This window comes from Lipotes vexillifer, unplaced genomic scaffold (genome assembly GCF_000442215.2).
Source record: "Lipotes vexillifer unplaced genomic scaffold, Lipotes_vexillifer_v1.1 scaffold491, whole genome shotgun sequence".
NCBI lineage: Eukaryota > Metazoa > Chordata > Mammalia > Artiodactyla > Lipotidae > Lipotes > Lipotes vexillifer.
Window position 1 is genome coordinate 1175451 of NW_006770548.1, and position 22038 is coordinate 1197488.

Sequence of the window (22038 nt, forward strand, 5' to 3'; positions counted from 1 at the left end):
TACAGGTCCCTTCTCCTTTCTATTGCAGTGTCGATACACCCTGCAGTACACGTACCCATATGCATACTACATGGAGTCTGGACCCAGGAAGAAGCTGGTAAGGCAAAGCGATTCTTCTTCTCTGCTCTCTTAGCTTCAGAGCTGCCCTTCTCTACCTGCACTTTGCAGGAGAGCAAGGACCAGATGCCTGGTTATTGGGAGGGCAAAATCAAAACTGGCAATTGTAAAATTTTATTTCTCCCCTGGGCATTTCCAAAGTAGATCTCAGGTGCTGGTATTTTGTATAATAGGAAGGCAGATATACTGAAGCCCGTGAACAACTATATTTTTGGGGTGACTGGCTGGAAATGTCTGTTGCCACTTGGGAGCCAGTGCCCATGCTTTGGGAGGATATGCAGCTTGCATGTTCCTAAATATAGTGGACTTTTTTTGCATCTTGGTTTAATTTTCATCTTAGATGTTGGGTTGTTTCCCCCCAGTTATAAAGTAATTCACACTTATAGTTTAAATGTTGAAAAACTTAGAAAAACATTTACATCATTCATCATCCCACCAGAAAGAAATGACTGCTGTTAGCGTTTTCCAGCCTTTTAAAATTAATATTATTTCTATAATCAAGGTTATATATATAACATTTTTTGGTTACAACTAATTGTTTTTGCAGCTGTTGTTATTTACCCGGCTGGAAAATGCCATTTTGTAATAGTTGCATAAATGTTCCAATATATGGTTGTACCAACATTTGGGGCATTTATTATTTCTGTTTTTCACTATCATAAATAAGGCATTGGGAAACCTCTTTGTGCAACTGATTTGTGCAGTGGGTATATAATTACTAAGTCAAATGGTTTGAAAATTTTTAAGACTCTTGATTTTCAGAAGGGCTGAAAAAATGAAGTATTCAGTGAATATCCACTTTGACTTGTTCTTGTAGCATCCATTTCCCTGTATGTTGGGAGCATTCTCTTCAGTGGCTTAAGTTCTTCCCTTTTCTTTGGGGGTGGAGGGTGAGTGTGGCCTTGCCACATGGCTTTACTCCATAGGTAGCCTTTTTTTTTTTTTTTGGCGGTACGCGGGCCTCTCAACCAAACCAACCAACAAAAGCACCATGGAAGGTATTGAAAAAAAGAACAAATAAGATTAACAACATATTACACAGGCTCTTTTTTTTTTTGGCGGTACGCTGGCCTCTCACTGTTGTGGCCTCTCCCGCTGCGGAGCACAGGCTCTGGACGCGCAGGCTCAGTGGCCATGGCTCACGGGCCCAGCCACTCCGTGGCATGTGGGATCTTCCAGACCAGGGCACGAACCCGTGTCCCCTGCATTGGCAGGCGGACTCTCAACCACTGCGCCACCAGGGAAGCCCCATAGGTAGCCTTTTGATTGGATTCTGGCTCTGGGTACAGGAAGTAGCACTGCTTTCTGAGGACAGTATCAGAGACAGGGTTGTCTATAGCTCATGCGAGCCTGAGGTGCTGCATCTGCCCCTCCCATCTACAGGCCCTGCCCCGGCTACAGCCCCTTCTCCTTTTGACCCTCCTGCTCTACCCATACAGTTTGAATACCAGCAGGCTCAACTGGAGGCTGAGATCGAAAACCTGTCATGGAAGGTGGAGCGTGCAGACAGCTATGACAGAGGGGTAAGCGCTGTCCTCTTGGATCCTGTGGCAGGCAAGGGAGGGCTGGTGTGGTAATAGGTAACATGGTAGTTGGCATGTGGACTGGAGGCTGCTGCTGAGAAGGGTGGGAAGGTCAGTGCTTTTGACTTCTTGGGGTCGGTGGCAGGGGGGCAGGGGTGGGGTGGCTTCAGCTGCTCCCTGCTCACGGGACTGGGCCATGCAAGCACCTATCTTGCTTCCTTGGTACAGGACTTAGAGAACCAGATGCACATAGCAGAGCAGCGGAGGAGAACCCTGCTGAAGGATTTCCATGACACCTAGGTTGGGACATGGACATGCCAGAGTGAGGAAGATGTGGCTGCGAGGTCTCCCGGCTGCTGTACTGCATGCTGCAGGCTCTGCCTTTCACGACCCCAGGCAACAGCCAGGGCCCCACTCCTGAGAGATACTGGCCACACACCTCTTAGTCGATTTCTGGGTTTTTTTTTTTCCCTCATCTTTTGCTTTTTGTTTTTCCCAGGGTAGAGGCCATGTTGAATTGGTCTCTTCTCAGGACCTTTAATTCCCCCTGGATGGTTGTTAGGAGGGAGGGAAAGTTTTTTCTGAATGACTATTAATAGGATTAGATCGTTACAACTTAAAATTTTCAAAGGTTGTACAATTATACAAAAAAGAGGGGGCAAACAAACCATAGAATTACACAGAACCCTTTTTAAAAATAAATTGGCATTGGAGTGTTTTAACCTCTAGCTATTTTACTTAGAATGTAACATATGCTGCCCACTCACCTTGCCTCAGAATCTCTACTGCAAGAGGGCCCCGGTGGTCTTTGCTTGCCAGATTCATATGTGTTTGGCCACAGCTAGAGTCCCAAGGGAAGAGCATGGGTGGCAGATGGTGGGAAATTAAGTTGGCCTGAGTTATAGGCATGGAGCGCAGGGAATCACATCGTGCCTCCTGCCTGGTCCTTGTAGACCCTTTTGTGGTCAGGTGCACTGCCTTACGTTGGCAGTGAGGAGACAATACAGAACGGAGTCTTGCCATGGGGTGTCATCCTGTCTGATGGCACTGTGTGTCTGTGGACTCATCTTAATTCTTGAAAGTGAGCTTTACCTGGGTCTGGCTACTCAGGCCAGAGCCCACAGCAGAACACGTAGGTGGGCTTGTGGCCCTCCAGACCAGGGGATGAGAGTTCAGCACAGTTTTCTTTTGTTTTCTAAAGATAGAGATCCACTTTTAAAGGGGATTGTTCCCCCAAATAAATTTGTTTTACCTTGGTTCCTTCTTTTGTGCCAGTGTTCCCGTGGTGTGACTCTGACCAGGTTCACACACAGCCATACCTGACACTGTCCTGCTACACTTTCCTCTGGTGAATGTTAGGGTCAGAGTTCAGCATGGTCCTCCCAAGGACTCTGGTCTGCCTGGCTCAGGGACCTTGTTTGCACAAATTGTTTTCATGTTAACCTGGAGTGTATGTCTCCATTACCCACTCTAGGGGTTGGTTGTGCTCCCCCTTGCCTGGTTTCAGCTATTGGAGGACAGCACCTCTAGGGTCTGGGAGTCTGAGGCCAGCACGGTTCTTGATTTGTGGTCCCAGCTCCTGTACCACAAGGGGCGGGCCAGGGAAAAAAAGGCCAGCTTTTTCACAGTGCAGAGGAACAAGTGGTTTGCATGGTGTCCTACCTGTCCTGAACCTGGTCCTGTGGGCCTTTCAGAAGTTAAATCTGTGATTCTTGGGGTTTCTATGGCTTTTTTCAGTGCCTCCACTCTGAGGCCGGCAGAGTTGTCCATACCTGATAGGGCCTCCTTGACCTCCTGGAAGAGTTGCTTAGGAGATCTGTGAATAAATATTGTGTTGGAAATTCTTTGATATTCAAACATTTTCACCTCAGTTGGTAATTTCCCAGGTACCATGTAAGCTGTAAACTGAATCACTCTTGAAGGCAGAGGACAGCTGTAACTCTTGGAGTCATGGGGTACATAGCCGGCTGCAGGCTCCCTTTCTCCCCAATCAGGTTTTGCCTCTTCCTGTCATCTCCTGCAAGCAAAGGACCACGGGGTGGAGCGGTAGGACAAGTTAGGAGTATAGCAGATGAACCCAGAGTTGGACAGTGCTGAGCTAACTGAAGGAGAAGAGTGCCTGCTGCGGGACCTAGGGGTGGGGTGTGACTGTTGCATTGGCCCATGGAAGATCCTGGTGTCTGGAGCTTTTACCTCTGCATTGAGTCATTTCTGTGTCACTGCCATGGCAGCGGCAGGAGCTGAGTTGCAGCTCTGCACCTTAAGTCACACCCTTGGCACCCTGGGCATTTTTTGGACTGCACAGCTACGACATAGTGCATTTGCATCCAGCTGTGGCCCCAACCACTGGAGCTGCAGGAGGTTCTGTGCCCAGACTGCAGCCTGCAGCCCTTGATCTGCAGAGAGCTTTCTTTCGTGCCTCAAGTGGCTGTCTCTTGTTAACATCAGGAAGATAGAAAAGGTCAGGCAGAATTTTTCTGCCCTGCAAAGGAAGGCACAGTGTTTTCATGAATTTACCATGTATCTTTGTTTTCTTCAAAGAAAAAGTTGAGGTGATGTCATCTGCTCAACCTTGAGTGGTTTATTCAAAATAAACTGCAAGTTTCTGATTATAAAGGTGTGTGCAGAGTCATTCTTCAAACGATCCAAGTAGCCTTCGGAGCCAATGCCCCTGGGGGTTCAGGCCAGTGAGCACCAAATAGGGGCCTTCCTGTTGGCCAGTCCCCTCGTCCAGAGGGCTGTGAAGGCCCCACTGGCCTGACTGCTCTGCCTTTCTTCCCTTTCTGGGGAGAGGTCACCTGTGGAGGGAAGTGGAATATCCTGGTACTTTTGGCTTTCCTTTCCCTCCTTGGGTGCAGGCCAAACCATTCCCCACCAAACACAGATCCCAGGATGTGGTAATGTACTGATTCTAATGCCCTACAGCCCTGCTGAGTCCCTGAGCTGCTTATTCAGAAGATCCTTGGGTCCCTCCAAAGCAGATGTGGGAGCAAAGGGCCATGGAGTATGGAAGCGGGACTTGTGGCTTCACTCTCGACAGGAGCTGGAAATGTTTGGACTTTAATCCCAAAGGCTGAGGACAGGAAAAAGAGCTTGGATTCTGAGCAAGGGGGTCTGCATTTGTGGTGTCAGGAGTGGCGGCAGCTTCACTGATAGGGGTGAAGGCTCCAGCGCTGTGGGCAGCACAGCATGCACAGGGCAGCCAAAGCCGGGGAGGTCCCAGACACTGCTAGTCATTTCCACAACTGCTCCTCTTTGGACTTCAGATGTGCCAAGCCCCATGCTCAGCACCTGGGCATACAATAGTGTGCAAAAGATAACATGGCCTCTACCCTCTAGGAGCCTCCAGAACATGGAGGACACAGACAGAACTGGTCACTAGTGAATGTTTTCACTGAGGCAGCAAGGCCAGGGACTGAAGAGCTGCTCCTGCAGATCAGTGGGCAGGATACCAATGGCCTTGGCACCATACCCTTGGTGATCTTAGAACAAGAGAAGATAGCACATTCTAGCAAAATCTGGAGGAGGGATTTTCCACATACTCTTCAGGGCTTCCTGCAACAATCTGAGCGTTGCCTATATACTGAGATCTATTTTGGGCACGGAGGACATAGCCATTGAATTTGTTAGACCAGTTCCTGTCCCCACAAGATAATCACACTAATGGTCACTGAGCACATATCCACTTAGGCGTCACAGCAGCCCTGTGAGGTAGGTGCTGTCACCGTCCCAAATGAGTAATTTGCCCAAGGTCATCATTCTAGTAAATGGCAAAACAAAAAACATTCACTGATAGAAACTGGAAAGTAAATCCAACTTTTGTAATAGAGATTAAAACACAGCTCAGCACAAGACCCAGATTTGACTATGTATCATGACTGAGATGGGACTGCCACCCCCATGAGGTGAGCCAGCCTGGGTGTTAAGAGGTTTGGATATCAAAAAGGCCATAGCTTTTAAAAGGTCAAGAAATTATAGTTTATGCTGTGGTTGTGAAATTCCCATAGCCAATAGCAGGCAGAGCAGAAAGAGGGGGTGAGGCGCCCCCCACTTTCCACCCAACCTGCTTGCCCTCTGGTGATGTTAGCTGTGCATAGCAGTAAGCATAACTCAATTGGATATAGGTAATAGGAACTTAGGAGAATGGAGTTCAGGAAAATAGTTTAAGGAACATGAGCATTTTGTGGTGATGGTCTCAACATTCATTCATGGATACCAGAAAACCATGACATCTGGAATTCATTTCAGGAAGAAGGGCCAGGTCCTGCTGCTTCTGTCTTTGCCTCCATGTTGGGAGAGTCCAGACTTGCCAGTTGCCTACAGAGCTCAGTTCCTACTCCATCTGAAGCAGGATGCTGGACCACTGGAGGTGTTTGGTCAGCATCCCAGTTTTGGCTGAGCCCCAAAGGTTCCCATTAACACCTGCCCCGCCCCCACCCCTTGAAAACATCCAGAACTTCTCCTTTTATTGGGCAGTGCTTCTCTAGTTTCCTAAGGAGATTGACAAGATAGTCCCTAAAGGTGACTGGATGAACCCATGTATTGGGTTGGCCAAAAAGTTCAGCAACATGTTATGGAAAAAACCTGAACAAACTTTTTGGCCAACCCAATACTTGGGCACTGATGAAATCTGCCATTGTGTGTAGAATCTCCAAGAGAAGAAGATGGGGCTGCCCTACTGAGGAGACCAGAAAATGCACACTCTACTTGTCTGGGAGGAAGTTGGAGGGGGAGGGGGTCTTAACAGTGTAAAGACAAACCACCGGTAGGACCTGCCTCAATGATGTTGCTCTTGTCTGCGTGTTCACCTCGGGGGTGGGAGTGGGGGCGAGCAGAGAACGAAAAAGACCAGGTTTTGGCACTTGGCCACTGGTATGTCCTCCCACCTCCATATTTGGGGATAATCTGGGTTTAACTTTCCTCTGAGGCGTTGGTGTCTCAATTATGGAAAAGTCCCTTTCTCCCTCTTCATATGTGCCAGCGCTGAGGCAAGGAGTGTTCCTGTGAACCTGAGCACCTGCAGCATTCCTGCTCTCTGACAACTCCAGACTGGGTCCCCCGTCTATGCGACCCCGCACATCAGGCAGTTGCTTCCTAAGACCTGACTCCTGCAGCCCTCCCCGGGAGGTTCAGATCGACCGCAGAGCAGACCTCCAAGGCGTTTCTTGGCCGCCTACACTGGCGAGTGTCAGTGCCGAATGCCTTGGGTCCGACGCCACCACAATGTGCGCAGTCATCGGATTCCGCGGCGCCCCAACCCGCCGCAGTATTGAATCATCTTTTGGCACTGCCTCTTCCTTGTTGCCACCCCACTCCCGGGAGCGAGAAAATGCAGACCATACTGTTCAGGGAAGAGGGAAGTGCGTCTCAACCGGGGAAAGGAGGAACTACCAGTGGGGTTTCCTGTAACTGTGCTGCTCTTGTCTGCATCTACATTTGGGGGGGCGGCTTCTGCCCTGGGGAGTGTGCATCTCCTCCTAACGATAACCCAGCTCGGGAAGAGGAACTTCAGTGTGGGCCGGGGTTCAAGGCGCGGAGATCTTGAGTGCAGCGCGGGCGCGGGATCCCCAGGAACCCCCTGCTGGTGACCACCGCGCGCGCTGGCTCGGCGGCGGTGGTTCTGGCTACGGCGCGGCGCGGCGCGGCGCGGCGCTGACAGCCCCGCGGCCCCTCCCCTGGGTGCGCGCGCAACCTGGGCACCATGGCGGCGGCGGCGACGGCGGAAGGCCGGCGGCCTGAGGCTGTGAGTCCGCAGTGGGCGCCGCCCCAGCACGACCTGGCTGGGGCAGCGGCGGGGCTGGGTGACTGTGAGGACACACCGGTCCGGCCGCTGTGCAAGCCTCGCGGCATCTGCTCGCGCGCTTACTTCCTGGTGCTGATGGTGTTCGTGCACCTGTACCTGGGCAACGTGCTGGCGCTGCTGCTCTTCGTACACTACAGCAACGGCGACAACAGCAGCGACCCCGGCCCCCAGCGCCGGGCCCAGGTCCCCGGGCCCGCGCCAACCTTGGCTCCCCTCACGCGGCTGGAGGGCATCAAGGTGAGGCCTCCGCCGCGGCGCGCTCCAGGCCCTGCACCGCCGAGCCCGAGACGGCCGGCCGTCAGCCCGGGGCTCCACGCTGCTCCCTGCGCCGTCCCGGCCTGCCGCGCGCACCCCCTCACTCGCCCGCCGCCGCCCACCGGGCCGAGGCGTCTTTTCTTTTCTCGCACGTAGGGGCCTGGCGCCCGAGCTGCCCGCTGTGCCGCTTTCCCTTAGGTGGGGTATGAGCGCAAGGTCCAGCTGGTCGCCGACAGGGATCACTTCATCCGAACCCTCAGCCTCAAGCCGCTGCTCTTCGGTAAGTTCGCTGGGCACCCCCAGGAAGGGTCAGGGGCTACGATCTGGTGGCTGCCTTGAGGCTCATCTGACCACGTGACTTCTGTTTTGAAAATGGCCGCCCCCATCTCCAATATAGGGTGACAGGCTGACCTTTCCACACTCCCATCTGTGACCCCTACTCTCTGCAGCTGATCCTTCCATCACAAGGCTGAGCAATGTGATCTAGAAGCTAGTGTCTAAACATTTCATTGAAACTGCCTTTGGAGGCTCCCTGCCATGGTTAATTCTGTCACATTCTAGAATGGGGGGAGGGTCGGACAGACTGATAACCAGGTCCTAGCTGATCTCAGGGCCTGTGAGGGGAAATTCCACTCCCAAAGTGGGTCTGATAAGCAGGCTGTCCAAATATGGGTAAGCTGGTGCCCCCAAACCTGCCCCACAAGGGCACCAGCCTTTGCTACCAGCACTCTGGGATTCTTCTTAGGATGGAGTTTTGTGTTCAGCCATTACAGTAGGCAGAGCCTTCCAGGGTGACCTCATTTGGAACCAGCATCATAGCTCACATTTTCTGAGCTCTTGTTATGTGCTAGACTTATGTGATCATTCCATTTAATTCTCACAGCCCCTCTATGAGGTGTGTGTAGATCCCACTCTCAGGCTAGTGGGTGAGAAAGTGAGGCACAGAGAGCCCCTGTTGCTTGGCCAGGCTCACACAACTAGTTCAGGGTGAAGCTAGGATTAGAACAAGGCAGCCTTTCTCTACAGCCTGCACTCTAAAGCCAACGTGCTAGTTGTGAAGACCCTGAAGTCCTTCAAAGACTACCAGTACCAACAAGATGGGGGTCCCCAGACCCATGACCTTGCCCAGGATAGGTTTTCCCACCCGTCCTGGGTACCCAGCCTCAGTGACACACTTACCTGCAGACCTGAGGTGTTTCTGGCTGCTGGGCGATGGAAGGGGTAAGGGGTTTTCAGGAGGGGACTGGGAGCCAAAGCAGAGCATCTGAGCGCATGCTGTTAACCCTAAGGCGGAGGGCCCTGGTTGGGGATTATGCCTAGACCTGTGAGAATGATTTCACATAGGTTAGGATGTCAGTCCTGTTGTGGGAAGGCACTAAAAGATTATTATTATTATTGCATAATGTTGAAGTCCGAGCAAAGCACTAGTTCAGGTGCCGGGAATACAGAATTGGACAAAATAGGAAAACAAAAAACACCTGAAGCTGACAGTCGAATGAGGTTACAGACAAATAAACACACATGGTATGTCAGATGGTGATAAGTGATCACAGACAAGTAAGGCAGAATTTCAACTGGGGTTGAAACTGAGTAAGGTGGTCAGGGTGGGCCTCCCTGAGAAGGATATTTGAGCAAAGACCCGCAGGAGCTGTGGGATGAAGCCAGGTGGCTGTCAAGGAACAGGTGATCCAGGCAAGGGAACAACCCTCCCCATTACTACTCCACTGTTGTGAGACGGACACATTGAGGTGGGTGTACTTTCTCTCATCAGCCTTTTTGGGCCTGTATATACTTAATTCAGACATATGTTAGGTTAAGTGAGCCATGAGGCATAACCCCTAACCCTAACCCCCTAACATGCAGCTTGTTGCGTCAAAGTCCTACAAAGCAGAGAATGAGAAACCCAGACCCGAAGTCACCAAGAGTACATTACGGGGAGCAGAAGAGATTTGACAAAAGGTAAACTGATTCTGGTTAAGCCATCAGATGGGTTTCTGTTTGTGCAGATAAATTACAAAGGGCATGATTAGGAGAACTGGGCAGTTGCAGCAAGACCTTCCTAATCGTTGTTCTCATTTCCTCCAAAACTCTTACACTACCTTTGAGTCTGTTGGTGAAAGATGTCCTAGGTTTTACTCAGAAAGTCCTGGGACTTGCTGCTTGGTGAAATGAGGTGAGACAAATGAGGAAGAGGTCAGTGATTATAAGAAGTCCAGTTGTGAGACAGGCTAACCACAGGGGAGAGGGTGTCCAAGGAGGGGCAGTTCCTGAATGTGGTGTTGGATGAATCCAAAGAAGGAAGCCTCACTCCAAGAAGGAGCAGTGTCTCTGTTTTCTGTGCCTGCCTGTCCATCCACCTACTGTCGCCCTAAAGAGGCAGGCAGGGCCCAAGGAGAATGGGCCCGCTATGGGCTCTGCCACCTTGCCCTACTGTGACCCACCATCAGGGACCCAAGATGCCAGGGCTCAAGGGGTAGGTGTTTAGGGTGTCAGCTGGGGCAAGGGGACTGGGTTTTACCCTAGGGTGCCTCCATCTCTGTGGAAGAGAACCCCACCACTTAACAGGGAAATCCGCACGTAACCTTCAGCCTCTCCCTTTGGGGGAAATTTCCTGTTTCCCATCTTTGTTCCTAGAGACATTTGGTAAGTGGGACCTGGGCCACAAAAGGCCCCCCCTGAGTTCCTGGCGGATACCTGCTTGACTGTGGTAGGCATTTCCCAAGGATTTGGACCGTTGTCCTGTTCAGTTCAGAAGGGAGGTGTTCCAGTTCTGACTCACTGTCGCCTCTCTAGGGACATTGCTTTCTCTCATGTGGCTCACTTCTCCCTCTACCTCACACTCATTCTGTATTTAAACAGCAGATCAGATCTCATCACTCCCTTCCTTAAAAGCCTCCATGATTTCCCATTCCACTTCTACATCTCATTTGGTGCCCCAAGACCCTCTCATCTCTCAGACCTCATCTCCCACTACCCTTCCCTCACTCACCCCCTGTTGATTCTCAGACACCAAGCTCATTGCTGCCTTGGCGCCTTTTTTAAAAAATTTTATTTATTTATTTTTGGCTGTGTTGGGTCTTTGTTGCTGCGTGTGGGCTTTCTCTAGTTACGGTGAGCGGGGGCTACCCCTCAGGGTGCACGGGCTTCTCATTGCGATGGCCTCTCACTGTGGAACACGGGCTCTAGATGCGTGGGTTTCAGTAGTTGGAGCACGCGGGCTCAGTCATTGTAGCTTGCAGGCTCTAGAGCGCAGGCTCAGTAGTTGTGGCACACGGGCCCAGTTGCTCTGCGGCATGTGGAGTCCTCCTGGACCAGGGCTCGAACCCGTGTCCCCTGCATTGGCAGGCAGACTCTTAACCACTGCGTCACCAGGGAAGTCCTGCCTTGGCGCCTTTATATGCACAGTTCCCTCCACCAGAAGGCTCAGACTTGGCTCTCACCAAGGGTGCCTTCCCCCGCATCAGGCCTCTGCTCAAACCTCCCCTCCTCAGAGACCTCTCTCCACCTCAGACTGGTCTCAGGAGGTTTCCAGGCTCTCTGTTGCGTCAGCCTGCTTGGTTTTCTTCTCAGCGCTTAGCATCATTGGAAATTGTCTTCTGTATTTATTTGGTAATTGTGTCTTTGCTCCTAAAGGTTAGCTACATGTGTGGGAGGCCTGATTTGATATGGCTGCGTGTTCAGCGGCCAGAGTCTACTGCTGACAATTATTGGCCAGCTGGAGGGGTTTACTAGATACTCTCAGCCAGTCCAGCACCTGTCTTTGTGTGCAGAGTGGCCTCCACCATCACCCTGGGCAGGTGCCTCCTTATTTGGCACCCTCTTCAAGAGCAGCAGGGGGCACTTCCAGTGGGCCAGCAAGAGTTTTAGTCCACTTCTTAACTATTTAAGGTAAATGAGTAATTGATACCAGTACACAAAACAATGTATGTTAAAACCATAACTGCTTTATTATAGGATTTCCAGACCTATTCTTTTTCAGCTTAAAAAAAACAATAAAGCAGTTACATAAGACCACTGTGCTCTCTTGACAAACACTGGAAGCGCAGAAGTAGGGAAAGAATTGCAGTATGCAGATTAGTTCAGGTTTGTAAGCAGCTTAATGCAGTTTTCTGTATGAACCCCCCTGCTGTTCCAAAGGCCTGCTGCTTGGCAGAATTGTGGACTCAGTAAAGGTCAGGAAGATATAATTGAGTCTGTCTGGGACTTGACAAGCAGCATAGTGCCTGGGTGAGCATAGCCTGAGGCTTTGTGCCTGCCCTGAGGCTCAGCTTGGGATGCTGGGGCTTGTGGGCAGGAGCAGGGCATCAGCCAGGCTGGCATCCCAGGTCTGGGAAGTTCAGAAAGGTAATCTTGCCTGCCCAGCACACAAGGCTAGCTGACTTTTTCCAGGAGAAAGGACCACAGAAGTGGACTTCTGCCCTGCTTGTGCTGGTCCTGGGTTAAGCCATCAGATGGGTTTCTGATGGGGTCTCTGGTCTGCAAATATCCATGGAGGGCAGCAGAAAGAGGGTTTTATATGTGTCCAGGGGAGCACATGGTCTGTGTGGCCACTGCAGAGGCTGTGGCTATAAAGTCCCAGGCTCTCCCCACCTCGGTTGACTCTATTCTGGGCACTGGTGATGATGCCACCTGCACATGGCCAGCTACAGATTTCTGTGGCCCTGGCTGCAACCATAGGCCGTGGTTACCAGCAGATCGTGACCCTGCACCTCCCCACTCAGCACGTAGGTCCCAGCATACCTTCCGCGCAGGAGGTTGTACACACACGTGGCATCCAGCTGTAGCCAGCGTCACAGAGTAGGCGCCAGCTCCCCAGGGGGCAGTGGGCCCACCTTCAGCACCTCTAGCTGTGAGTCCAGGTCGCAGTCTGAGGGTCCGGAGGATGACCTATTGCGCCAGGAGAGCCTAACCTTCAGTGCTGAATGGGATCAGAGAGCCGAGATGATGAGCCTGGCCCCTCTGAGTATCCCCATCTTCCCCTCCACCTGGTAAGCCAAACCCTCTTGTCTGATGTTCTGCTCTTGGAATCAGGGTCCTAGAGAAGGCCTGTCCTCCTGGGATGTTGTTTTTTTAGCAATTATTAAAGGAACTTATTTTTTAGTTCTAATCAGGCATAATGTTTGGGTATCCCCTCTTTTGTCTTAGCACCAAGCCAGGAGTTGTAATGAACCCACTTGTAAGGGGGTGTAAGGGGTGCTGGGCACCAGAGGCTCACCAAAATCGCTAGCGCAGAGCGTGTCCAGGACCTCCTTGGACGAACTGGTGTTCTGCAGCTCACAGTCCCTGCAGCTGGCACGCGGCACTGGGGGGAGGAGCTGAGTGAGGCCCCCCCTGGGCCCCGGGTGGAGGAGGGGAGCCATCAGCAGGGGTTTCTCCCACTTTCCCCTTGTTCTTTACCCTTTTTGAGATGGGCGGCCGCTGTGGGTTGTCCCTCTTCTTTCCCACCAGAGACACCCAGTTACCTGATCCCCGAGAGTTGTGATTTGAAAGGCTGGGGTGCAGCCTGTGGGGCTGAGAAAGGGTTAGACCAGCCTAGAAGCTGTGTAGAGACTCACATGGGCGGCTCGGGCGGGAGCCGTTGGAGATGGCAGCCGCGCAGAGGCCGTGGCCGGCGGGGAAGCGTTCGCAGTGCAGGATGGCTGGCCAGGGGTAGCCATAGCAGGCCATGATGGGGGCGCAGCTGGCCTGCACGGCCTCACACAGGCTTCGGCACGGGTAGATGACCCTGCAGGGCAGGGCAAGTGTAAGGGGCAGCGGGTGCTCAGGACCAGGGTTCCTGGATTCCAAGCTGGGGCCTCTGTGTGCTCCTAGCTCTAGGCCTGGCCAGAAACTCCATGGTTGTTGGGCAACGATACCCTGGTCACCTTGCAACAGCCCTGCAGCTGGGCTTCTTGCTCCTTTGCTTGCTGAAATCTTAGCCTTCAGCCCTGGGTCTCCCAGCCCTTCTGTCTTGTATCCCCAGCCCCAGCCCTGCCCTGGCCCAGGCTGCTTTCCACCTTTCCAGTGCATCTCCCCCTACAGCTCCGGTGGATGCCTAGTGCCTGGGAGAGGGCTGTGGGAGGGGCCCTGCACTCTGGGCCTTCACTCCCCATCTTGGAGGGAGAAAGCAGGGCCCTCCCTCTTGTCCTGAAAGGCCTGCAGGACACTGCAGTTTCTAGCCAGGACTGGGGTTGGCCAAGAGCAAAGGGGCCCAATCCTCAGTTTCTGAAAGAGCCCATTCTTGCTGCTACAGGCATGGTCACCCTGAGGCTCTAGGAAGGGCCCTGGCTCTGCAAAGAAGAAACTGAGGGAGCTGTTGTTCACGGGGTAGGTTATGCTGGGGAAGAGGAATCAGCCTTGCAATCTCTGGACTCTGAGAGAAAAAGCCACCAGATAAGCCGTGGCTCCATCTCTGGCCAGGATCCTTTGGGCAGAGAGTTGCCACACCTCATTGGAGAGGGGTTCTCAGCCCCTAGCCTAGAGCGGGCCGCTCACTTGCCCTACCTTGACATTTAAGAGCCCTTGTTGATTTGTGGATCCAGACCAAGGGTGCACACCATTGATAGTCCCCTGCCTATGTCTCCTGTGTCCCATGGGCATCTGCGCTTTCTGCCAGCAACACCCTGATAAAACAATCCTTCATCCTCCTGTCACTGATAGGTACACAGCAATGATTAGTGAAGAGCTTCCAGAGCAGGCCCTGGCTGAGGAGAGGCCCCCACCCTTACCTGGGAGCCCCTGCCCTACCTGTCGAGGCACACCGGGGCAAAGAGGGAGCAGAGGAAGAGGCGCACATCAGGGTGGCACTCCCTGGCCAGCAGGGGCAACCAGCTGACTGAGTGCTGGATGGCCTTGGCTGCTGTGTCATGGTCCAGCAAGTGGGGTAGCCACATCTCTGTGTAGCCAATGTCGTGGCACAGCGCCATAGCTTGGGGAATGGCCATGCACCGCGTGGGGCCCCAGGGAGCCCCTGCCCCACTGTCACCTGACAGCACCACCAGTGCCACCAGCCGCCACAGCCCTTGATCCATCACCTGCTTTCTCTGCCTTGGTCTCAGTGCACTGAGGTTGGGGGCTTTATAGGGCTATGCCCACACCCCAGGAGCCAATGTTTGCCCAGCTTCCATGTGCTCAGACCCACCTGGTTAGGCCCCAGTGTGCTGACCTGGGCTGTTTGCATTTGAATAGCACATGGCAGGGGGCTGTATAGAGGGTGGCATCTCCTTTGGGCCTGCGAATGACTGGCACCTAATAAACTGAAGAAACCTGGGCCTGTGTTTTCTTTTTCTGGTTTACTTTTCTTGTTTGTTTATCTTTCTAATTGATCAGGAGGTGACTGGTGATTAGCAATTTGGTCTAACCCATTGTCCAGCAGTGCTGCCCCCCCAGTGGATGGCTCACACCCTTTCTGGGTTTGACAGGTTGAGGGGATCAGGCAGGCCGGAGGTGGGGGTGGGGTGGCTTTTGTCCTGTCCTCAGTGTCATCACATCTGGGTCACCTACCTGTGGAAGCTGAATCTGAATCTGGCTGTAAGCCTGGGTTCTGGAGTACAACAGCCTGTGGGGCCCTGGCCAAATTGCTGATGTCTCTGTGCTTGGGGGCTCCTCAGGGAGAGGAAGGGTGAATTAATGGGGCCTGGTTTTCTAGGACGAGTATACGGATTACGGGGTTGATGACATGCTTAGGACAGGACACAGAGTCTGTGCTCCCTAAGTGTGATCTGCTGTGATTACTATTAAAAACTGCTCCAATCCTGGCTCCGAGTGGCCATTTTCCTTCCTCTTGGCAATGACTGGAACTTCATGCTGAGAGAATAACCCAGAAAAGTGGCAGACCACTCTGCAGGAGTTCTGAGGGGTCACAGTGGCGGCATGGCCCTTCCTCCAGTCAGTTCCTGTGTGGGCCTGTTGTGCCCCGTCAAAGGAAGTCGTCTCTCCCAGGAACAAGAGAATGAAGCAAGGCCCAGGCTTCAGCCCTGGAAGTGCCTGGAGTCACTGGGGTGTGGGCTTGCCAGGTGTGAGCTTCGTGTTCCAGCTCCACTGAGCTGCTTGTGGAGCTGGTGTGGGGTCATCCAGCCACTGGAGCTAAGCCCCAGGCCTGACTGGCCTTTACTTGGGCTTAGAGGCATGGAGTAGGCGTTCAGTGTACATTTGTTCCCAAAGCAAAGGACACTTGGGCATCTTCTCAGAGCATCTGCTAAAAACCTGAGTGACCCCCACTGACCTCCCAGCGCTGGGCAACTCAGTAGTGGACGGATGACCAGCACCCACTTGTGCAAGAGAATGGAGGGCAAGGCCTAGAATGCTGCATGTATTCACTTTGTTTTTATTTGAACAATGCTGAAAAGCAATAATGAAAGCAAAAACCTGCCAACATTCCCCCCGCCCTTTTAAAATATATACCCAGTAAGGAGTGGAGGTCACCCCTCCACCCCTCAGGTCCACCCTCTGGCCTTTGGTCCCACTCCAAGGTGGGTTAGCCCATCCCCAGCTTTGCTCTGGCTCACCTCCCAGGACTCCCCTGGAAATTGTGTGCTCTCAGCGTCAAAAAGAGAGGCCCCATGTTCCAAACGCTGGCTAACCTTTGCAGGACAACTTGACCTTGGGGTCACAGTCTAGAGCAGATGTGAAGTCCTCCTGACTTGGTGACCAGTAGGGGACAGGGACTACCCCAAGAACCCCGCAGAGAGGAATGTATTTATTTGGTGCATCAGCGTCCTGGCCCAGTTCTTGGCCTCACCCCCCACCCCACCTCTTCTGGCAGAAATCCCTGGCTTCTTGAGTGATGAGGAGTGTCGGCTCATCATCCACCTGGCACAGATGAAGGGGTTACAACGCAGCCAGATCCTGCCCACCGAAGAGTATGAGGAAGCAATGGGCACAATGCAAATCAGCCAGCTGGACCTCTTCCAGCTGCTGGACCAAAACCGTGATGGTCGCCTGCAGCTCCATGAGGTTGGGATCCTGGGGCCTGGAGTAGGCACCAGGGTGGGAATGCCCAAAATTGTTTCTGGTGGCCAGGTCACTTGTACTGCTCGGCCCTGGCCCCAAAAGTCAGATGCTACCTCAGATCAACTTGGGCATGCCCAGGGTCCACTTTCCTTCCTAGAGAGCCCCTTGCTGCCCTGGGAACTCCAGAGGATGGCAGGAGAATCTACCTGGAGGTGATGGCATTTATGGCCACAGTTCCCAGGTGATGTGCTGTCTGTGGTCTGGATTCCTTGCTGCTGTTGCTGGGAGCCCCACAGAATTCATAGTGGATGGGGTGGCAGCTCAGAGGAAGCCAGAAGTCTGCATCTCTCTCTGCATGCCCCTCACACCCAGGCTTCTGAGAGAGGTCTTGGTGGGGTGCAGGGTCCCTTGCCTGTATAGAGTGCCTCACTGAGCCCGATCTTCCTAAGGGGCCTGGTGGTCATTCACTGGCCAGGCCTCCCCATGGTGCCTCTTCCCTTTTCGCACCCAGGCCCTGGCCTCCCCCACCTCACCTGGGGTATCTGGGTGGGACAAAGGCCTGTCCTTTGCTCTGCCTCCAATAGGCTGACAGTGTTCCCCGTGGAAGCCACAGTCCCACCAGGGCTGAGAATGGTCATGGCCCCCAGGTCTTTTGACTTTCTGGCCTCCTCCCCAGATGCCTCTAGACCTCTCTGCCTACCCTCACTTCAGCTCAGGGACCTTGGGCTCTGTCCTTTGTCCTCACCCATGCCCTATCACCTGAACCCTCAGCCCTACAGAAGGAACTAGGCAGCTGTCTGTGCTCTGGTGAGTCTCCATCACTGGGGCCACCCCACTGAGGCACCATCTTGTGCTTTAGGTCCTGGCCCAGACTCGCCTGGGAAATGGACGGTGGATGACTCCAGAGAACATTCAGGAGATGTACTCTGCGATCAAGGCTGACCCTGATGGTGATGGTGAGCTCATACCTTGCCACAGTTCTGTCGCTGTGAGCCTCCTGCCCCCCAAGCCAGGTAGCCTCTATGCCCAGCTCTAGAGTAGCCAGAGATGAGGAGGTGAGGATCCAGCCTTGCCCTTACCTCTGGGAAGTAGGCAGGAGCTAGACTCTCCCATTCCCTTTGGTGACAGTCTAGAGGGCAGTTCTTGGAGGCTCTTTTGACCTCACCAGGCAGCATCTGGGGTACAGGAGGTATGGTTGCTGGCTGGCAGAGGGCAGAGTGGTATAGCGGGAGCAAAGGAACAGTGAGGTCAGCTTGGCATCTGCCTCTCTCCAGCCAGGCACATGGTCTTGCCCCAGCAGTCGGCCTCTCTGGTCTAACCAAGGTCCCCCTTGCCTTCCTCTTGCCCACCTGGAGTCATGCTAACTGCTGGGGGTCATGTGGGCAGGAGTGCTGTCCTGTAAGCACCCTCGCCTTTGGTAATAACCCCCAGGAAGTTTCTGAGGTGTAGTCATTACCCTCATGTCCAAGTTCTGGACCAGTTGAGGAAATAGGACTTGGAAGAATGGCTTTGTGGCTGGTGAACCCACAGTGAAGAATCTGACTGGGACCTGTGGCTGGAGGGGCATCATGCTGCTACTGCCCCTATGTGCAGAGCTCGTGACAGACTCACAGCCCTCGAGTGCCCCCACCCTCAGATAAATCTGGGCCAAAGCATGGAAGTGTGTCAGTTGGGTCAGCCAGGATAACATGTAGCAAAGACACCAGCTATTCTTCCAGAACTCTAAGAGGATACAGCCCAGCTTTGTGGGTTGAGCAGGAACAGGGGAGAGTGTTCTCATTTGGGAGAGTGGCCTGGCTTTCTCTGCTGAGGTAGACTGGTTTACCCAGCGGGCAGGACTGGCCAGGTGTATTACACTCAGGATGAGACCTGAGGTCACGAAGGAACTCCTGGGGACCGATCCCAGCTTACACCCTACAGTGTGGAAGGCCCTGGACAAAACCCAACACTGAATGCTCTCTTTCTTCGCCCTCTACAGGACCAGAGGGTGGCCATCATGCTCTACAGAGCCAGGCTGGAGGGCCAAGGGCAGTCTTCGGCCTAGTGTCCTGGCCATATGGCTTAAGCTTTCTTTGGAGACCCTGCTCTCTGGCCAGTCTAATAGGGGTTGGGCTTCATGCTTTTGGGGGCCAAATCAGGGCTTAAACTGAGGAAATGAGCTTCTCTGGGTCTTCCCGTAGGGCCTAATGTGACAGAAGCCAATTTCATCTGACCCGAGTCCAGGTTGAGGGACAGGTGCACATGGCCCCCCCAGTGCCTGAGGCCAGGGGTAGGTAGGAAGGTGCAGCCTCCCCACTATGCCCTCCCCACATGGGCTTGGTGGGCATTAATGATGGGTGCCCTGTGCAGGAGTGCTGAGCCAGCAGGAGTTCTCCAACATGGACCTTCACGACTTTCACAAGTATATGAGGAGCCACAAGGCAGAGTCCAGCCAGCTGGTGCGGAACAGCCACCACACGTGGCTCTACCAGGGCGAAGGTGCCCACCACGTTATGCGCGCCATCCGCCAGAGGTGAGCACCTGAGACTGTCCTCCCTGGTGCAGGGCCCCCATAGAAGTCCTTAGCTGAGACTGAGAAAACAGAATTGATTAGCCAACTCAGGATTAAGTTCCACTTGTTAGACCAGGCTTGGGACTCATTAGGGGACAATTAACAAAAGCAAATTAGCCCTGATTGTGGGAAACAGTAGACATTTGGGATTAGAAACAGAGTGAATGTTTGTTTTCTGCTAATTAGAGAAGTGATCTCTTATCTCTGTCCACAGGACCCCCTGCCCCTGAGCAGCCAGGGGTTTTAGATAAACATCCTCCTTCCTGGAGGGATTGTCTCCCCCTCCCCCAACTTAATGAAGATTTCATCTTTCCCACCGAGTGATGTCTCTGGCATCCAGGGAGAAGGGCTCATCATGAGTAACCCCTTCCTGCTCTTACAGGGCCAGTCTGGGGTGGCTTAAGGAGCTTCCAGGGGAAATAGAGGCAGAGCTTGTGGCAGGCCCAGGGTCCACCTTGCCAGCTCCCTCAGGGTGCCACCTGGCATGGGGCTGCCCAGCTGAATGCCTGCTGCCCACCAGGGTACTGCGCCTCACCCGCCTGTCACCTGAGATCGTGGAGCTCAGCGAGCCGCTGCAGGTTGTGCGGTATGGTGAGGGAGGCCACTACCATGCCCATGTGGACAGCGGGCCTGTGTACCCAGAGACCATCTGCTCCCATACCAAGCTGGTAGCCAATGAGTCTGTACCCTTCGAGACCTCCTGCCGGCAAGTACCTCCCACCTGAGGGCTGCCTTCAACTCCCAGACCAGGCACCCCGATGACACAAGCACAGCCCTGCCCTGTGGGCTTGCCCCTTGGTATGGGGCCAGGAGAGTGCTGGGCCATACTGGTCGAGGATACCATCTCTCCCCTCAGGTTGTTTACCAAGTGGCCCAAAAGGGGTGGTCATCTTGTCTCAGTGGCCAGACTGAGGTACCCACAGACACTGAATGCTGCCCCCAGAGTTCTCAGGCAAGGGGCAAGGTTGGACCCCTGATTCTTTCCGCTCCCTCCCTGGTTATTGATCCTGCTGGCACTGCTGGAGACCTCAGCTTCTCCCTTTGAAGCTATGCCCCCCTCCCCTACCAAGGTATGGTGGCAGGTCTCTCCTCTTCATGTGGCTGCTCTGGCTCAGCCCCTTCTAGTCACAACCAGCCCTCTGCATGATCTTGCTGCTTCTGCTAGCCTACCTTTCCCAGCTGGCCCTTGGTCAGGGCCATGTAATTTAGCTAATTGCACCTGTGATCTTGGTCATAAAAAAACATTGTGACTGACAGAAAGAGACTGGGTTTGCGGGAAGATGAATGGGCTAGGGACATCTTGGTACTGACCTGCCCTGTTGTCACTGATCCCAGCCTGCCCCTCTGGCCCTTGGGGACCTGGGCAGCTTATCCTGCCCACAGGTAAGCCCCTGGGAAGCATCCACAGCTGGAACCTGCTCAACAGTCCCTCTGCCTTACAGCTACATGACAGTGCTGTTTTATTTGAACAACGTCACCGGTGGGGGCGAGACTGTCTTTCCTGTAGCAGACAACAGAACCTATGACGAAATGGTAAGGGCCAACCGGGCTGTTACTCTGGTGGGATGGCAGGGCCTTGGGCAAACAGTACATACCCCTCCAGACCTGGGATGAAGCCTAAACAGTCCCCTGGGGACATCTGACTGGTTTCCCTCTGGACACCTTTGACTGCCTGTCCTTAGGCTTCTGGACATACAGTCAGGGCAGCTTGAAAACCCCACCACTCTGCTGCCCACAGAGTCTGATTCAGGATGATGTTGACCTCCGTGACACTCGGAGGCACTGTGACAAGGGGAACCTGCGTGTCAAGCCCCGCCAGGGCACAGCAGTCTTCTGGTACAACTACCTGCCTGATGGGCAAGGTGAGGACCTGTGGCCAGGCCAAGGCTGCCTTGAGGGAAGCTTCCCTTTACCCAGCCCTGGTTGCCACCCTGGTGAGCTGTTTCTGGCTGCCCTTCAAATGTTTTTTTGCACCTAGTGCCTCCCAAAGACCATCCTCAGTGACTTCAGCCTGCACCTGTGCAGCCTCCTGGGCTCTCTGGAACCCTGTCATTCCTTGATGCCCCAGCCTTCCAGCTGACTGGGGCGGGGGACACGTGCACCTTAGTAGCCCAGACTGGGAAGGGCTGTGGACAGGCCTGGCAGCAAGAAAGCTGATTTCAGAGAGCCAGTGGTGTTGATAAGGCATTCGCTAGAGAAAGATGCTGAGCCCCCAAGGAGGCCTTGTGGCCAGATGTTTGCCACTGAAGGTGTGCACAGCTGGGCCTACCCTTGCCATGCACTTGGGCAATATGAGGCCAAGCTCAGGTCAGCCCACAAGCTCAGCTCAGTCCAGCCTAGATTCCCTCTGGTCCCCTCCCTTGCTCACACCATCCTCCTCTCCTAGGTTGGGTGGGCGACGTGGACGACTACTCGCTGCACGGGGGCTGCCTGGTCACGCGTGGCACTAAGTGGATCGCCAACAACTGGATCAACGTGGACCCCAGCCGGGCGCGGCAGGCACTGTTCCAGCAAGAGATGGCGCGCCTGACCCGCGAAGGTGGCGCCGACTCGCAGCCGGAGTGGGCCCTGGACCGGGCCTACCGCGACACTCGCGTGGAACTCTGAGGGGAGTGTCCGTCGCGGTCTCCAGCCGCAGGTCGCCTGCTGCCCGAGGTTGGGGGCCCTACCCCTGTCCAGCTGCAGGCCAAAGGCCTGGCCGATGTCTTGCCCCATCCCCACCTCCAGCCGCGATTAGGGCACAGTTCCTATATCCATGTTATTTATTGTGTACAGCCCCGTGCTTCCCCAACAAATAAAACTACGCGGCTTGGAGCTGCAGGGCCGAGAACCTCGGAACAGGCTGCAGGCATAATGGA

General features: G+C 53.8%; 2 protein-coding genes across 3 annotated transcripts in view; both read left to right on the forward strand.

Annotated features, from left to right (window-relative positions):
- Window positions 1–3165, forward strand: part of ARIH2 (ariadne RBR E3 ubiquitin protein ligase 2) — a 55566-nt gene extending 52401 nt beyond the window's left edge. Inside the window, exons 14-16 of one of the 2 annotated variants that reach the window (XM_007446172.1) lie at window positions 29–97; window positions 1557–1640; window positions 1869–3165. In XM_007446172.1, coding sequence (XP_007446234.1) covers window positions 29–97; window positions 1557–1640; window positions 1869–1940 — 225 coding nt within the window. In that variant the 3' untranslated portion in view covers window positions 1941–3165. The remainder of the gene's footprint in view (window positions 1–28; window positions 98–1556; window positions 1641–1868) is intronic. The other variant, XM_007446171.1, reaches the window with a different exon arrangement.
- A 4172-nt stretch (window positions 3166–7337) lies between these two features.
- On the forward strand, window positions 7338–22010 carry P4HTM (prolyl 4-hydroxylase, transmembrane). The gene is made up of 9 exons (XM_007446173.1): window positions 7338–7680; window positions 7897–7978; window positions 16442–16632; window positions 17489–17585; window positions 18979–19141; window positions 19701–19886; window positions 20623–20713; window positions 20919–21042; window positions 21567–22010. Exons 1-9 carry the CDS (start codon window positions 7342–7344, stop codon window positions 21785–21787), a joined length of 1494 nt encoding a protein of 497 aa, XP_007446235.1. The 5' UTR covers window positions 7338–7341; the 3' UTR covers window positions 21788–22010.
- The last annotated feature ends 28 nt before the right edge of the window (window positions 22011–22038 follow it).

What these genes read in the sequence shown, in the direction of transcription:
- P4HTM (XM_007446173.1), top strand. Translation starts at nt 7,342, where the DNA reads ATGGCGGCGGCGGCGACGGCGGAAGGCCGGCGGCCTGAGGCTGTGAGT. An exon ending in CGCGGCTGGAGGGCATCAAG is followed by an intron (nt 7,681 to 7,896) that starts GTGAGGCCTCCG and finishes GCTTTCCCTTAG; the next exon opens with GTGGGGTATGAGCGCAAGGT. An exon ending in GGCTGACCCTGATGGTGATG is followed by an intron (nt 17,586 to 18,978) that starts GTGAGCTCATAC and finishes TGCCCTGTGCAG; the next exon opens with GAGTGCTGAGCCAGCAGGAG.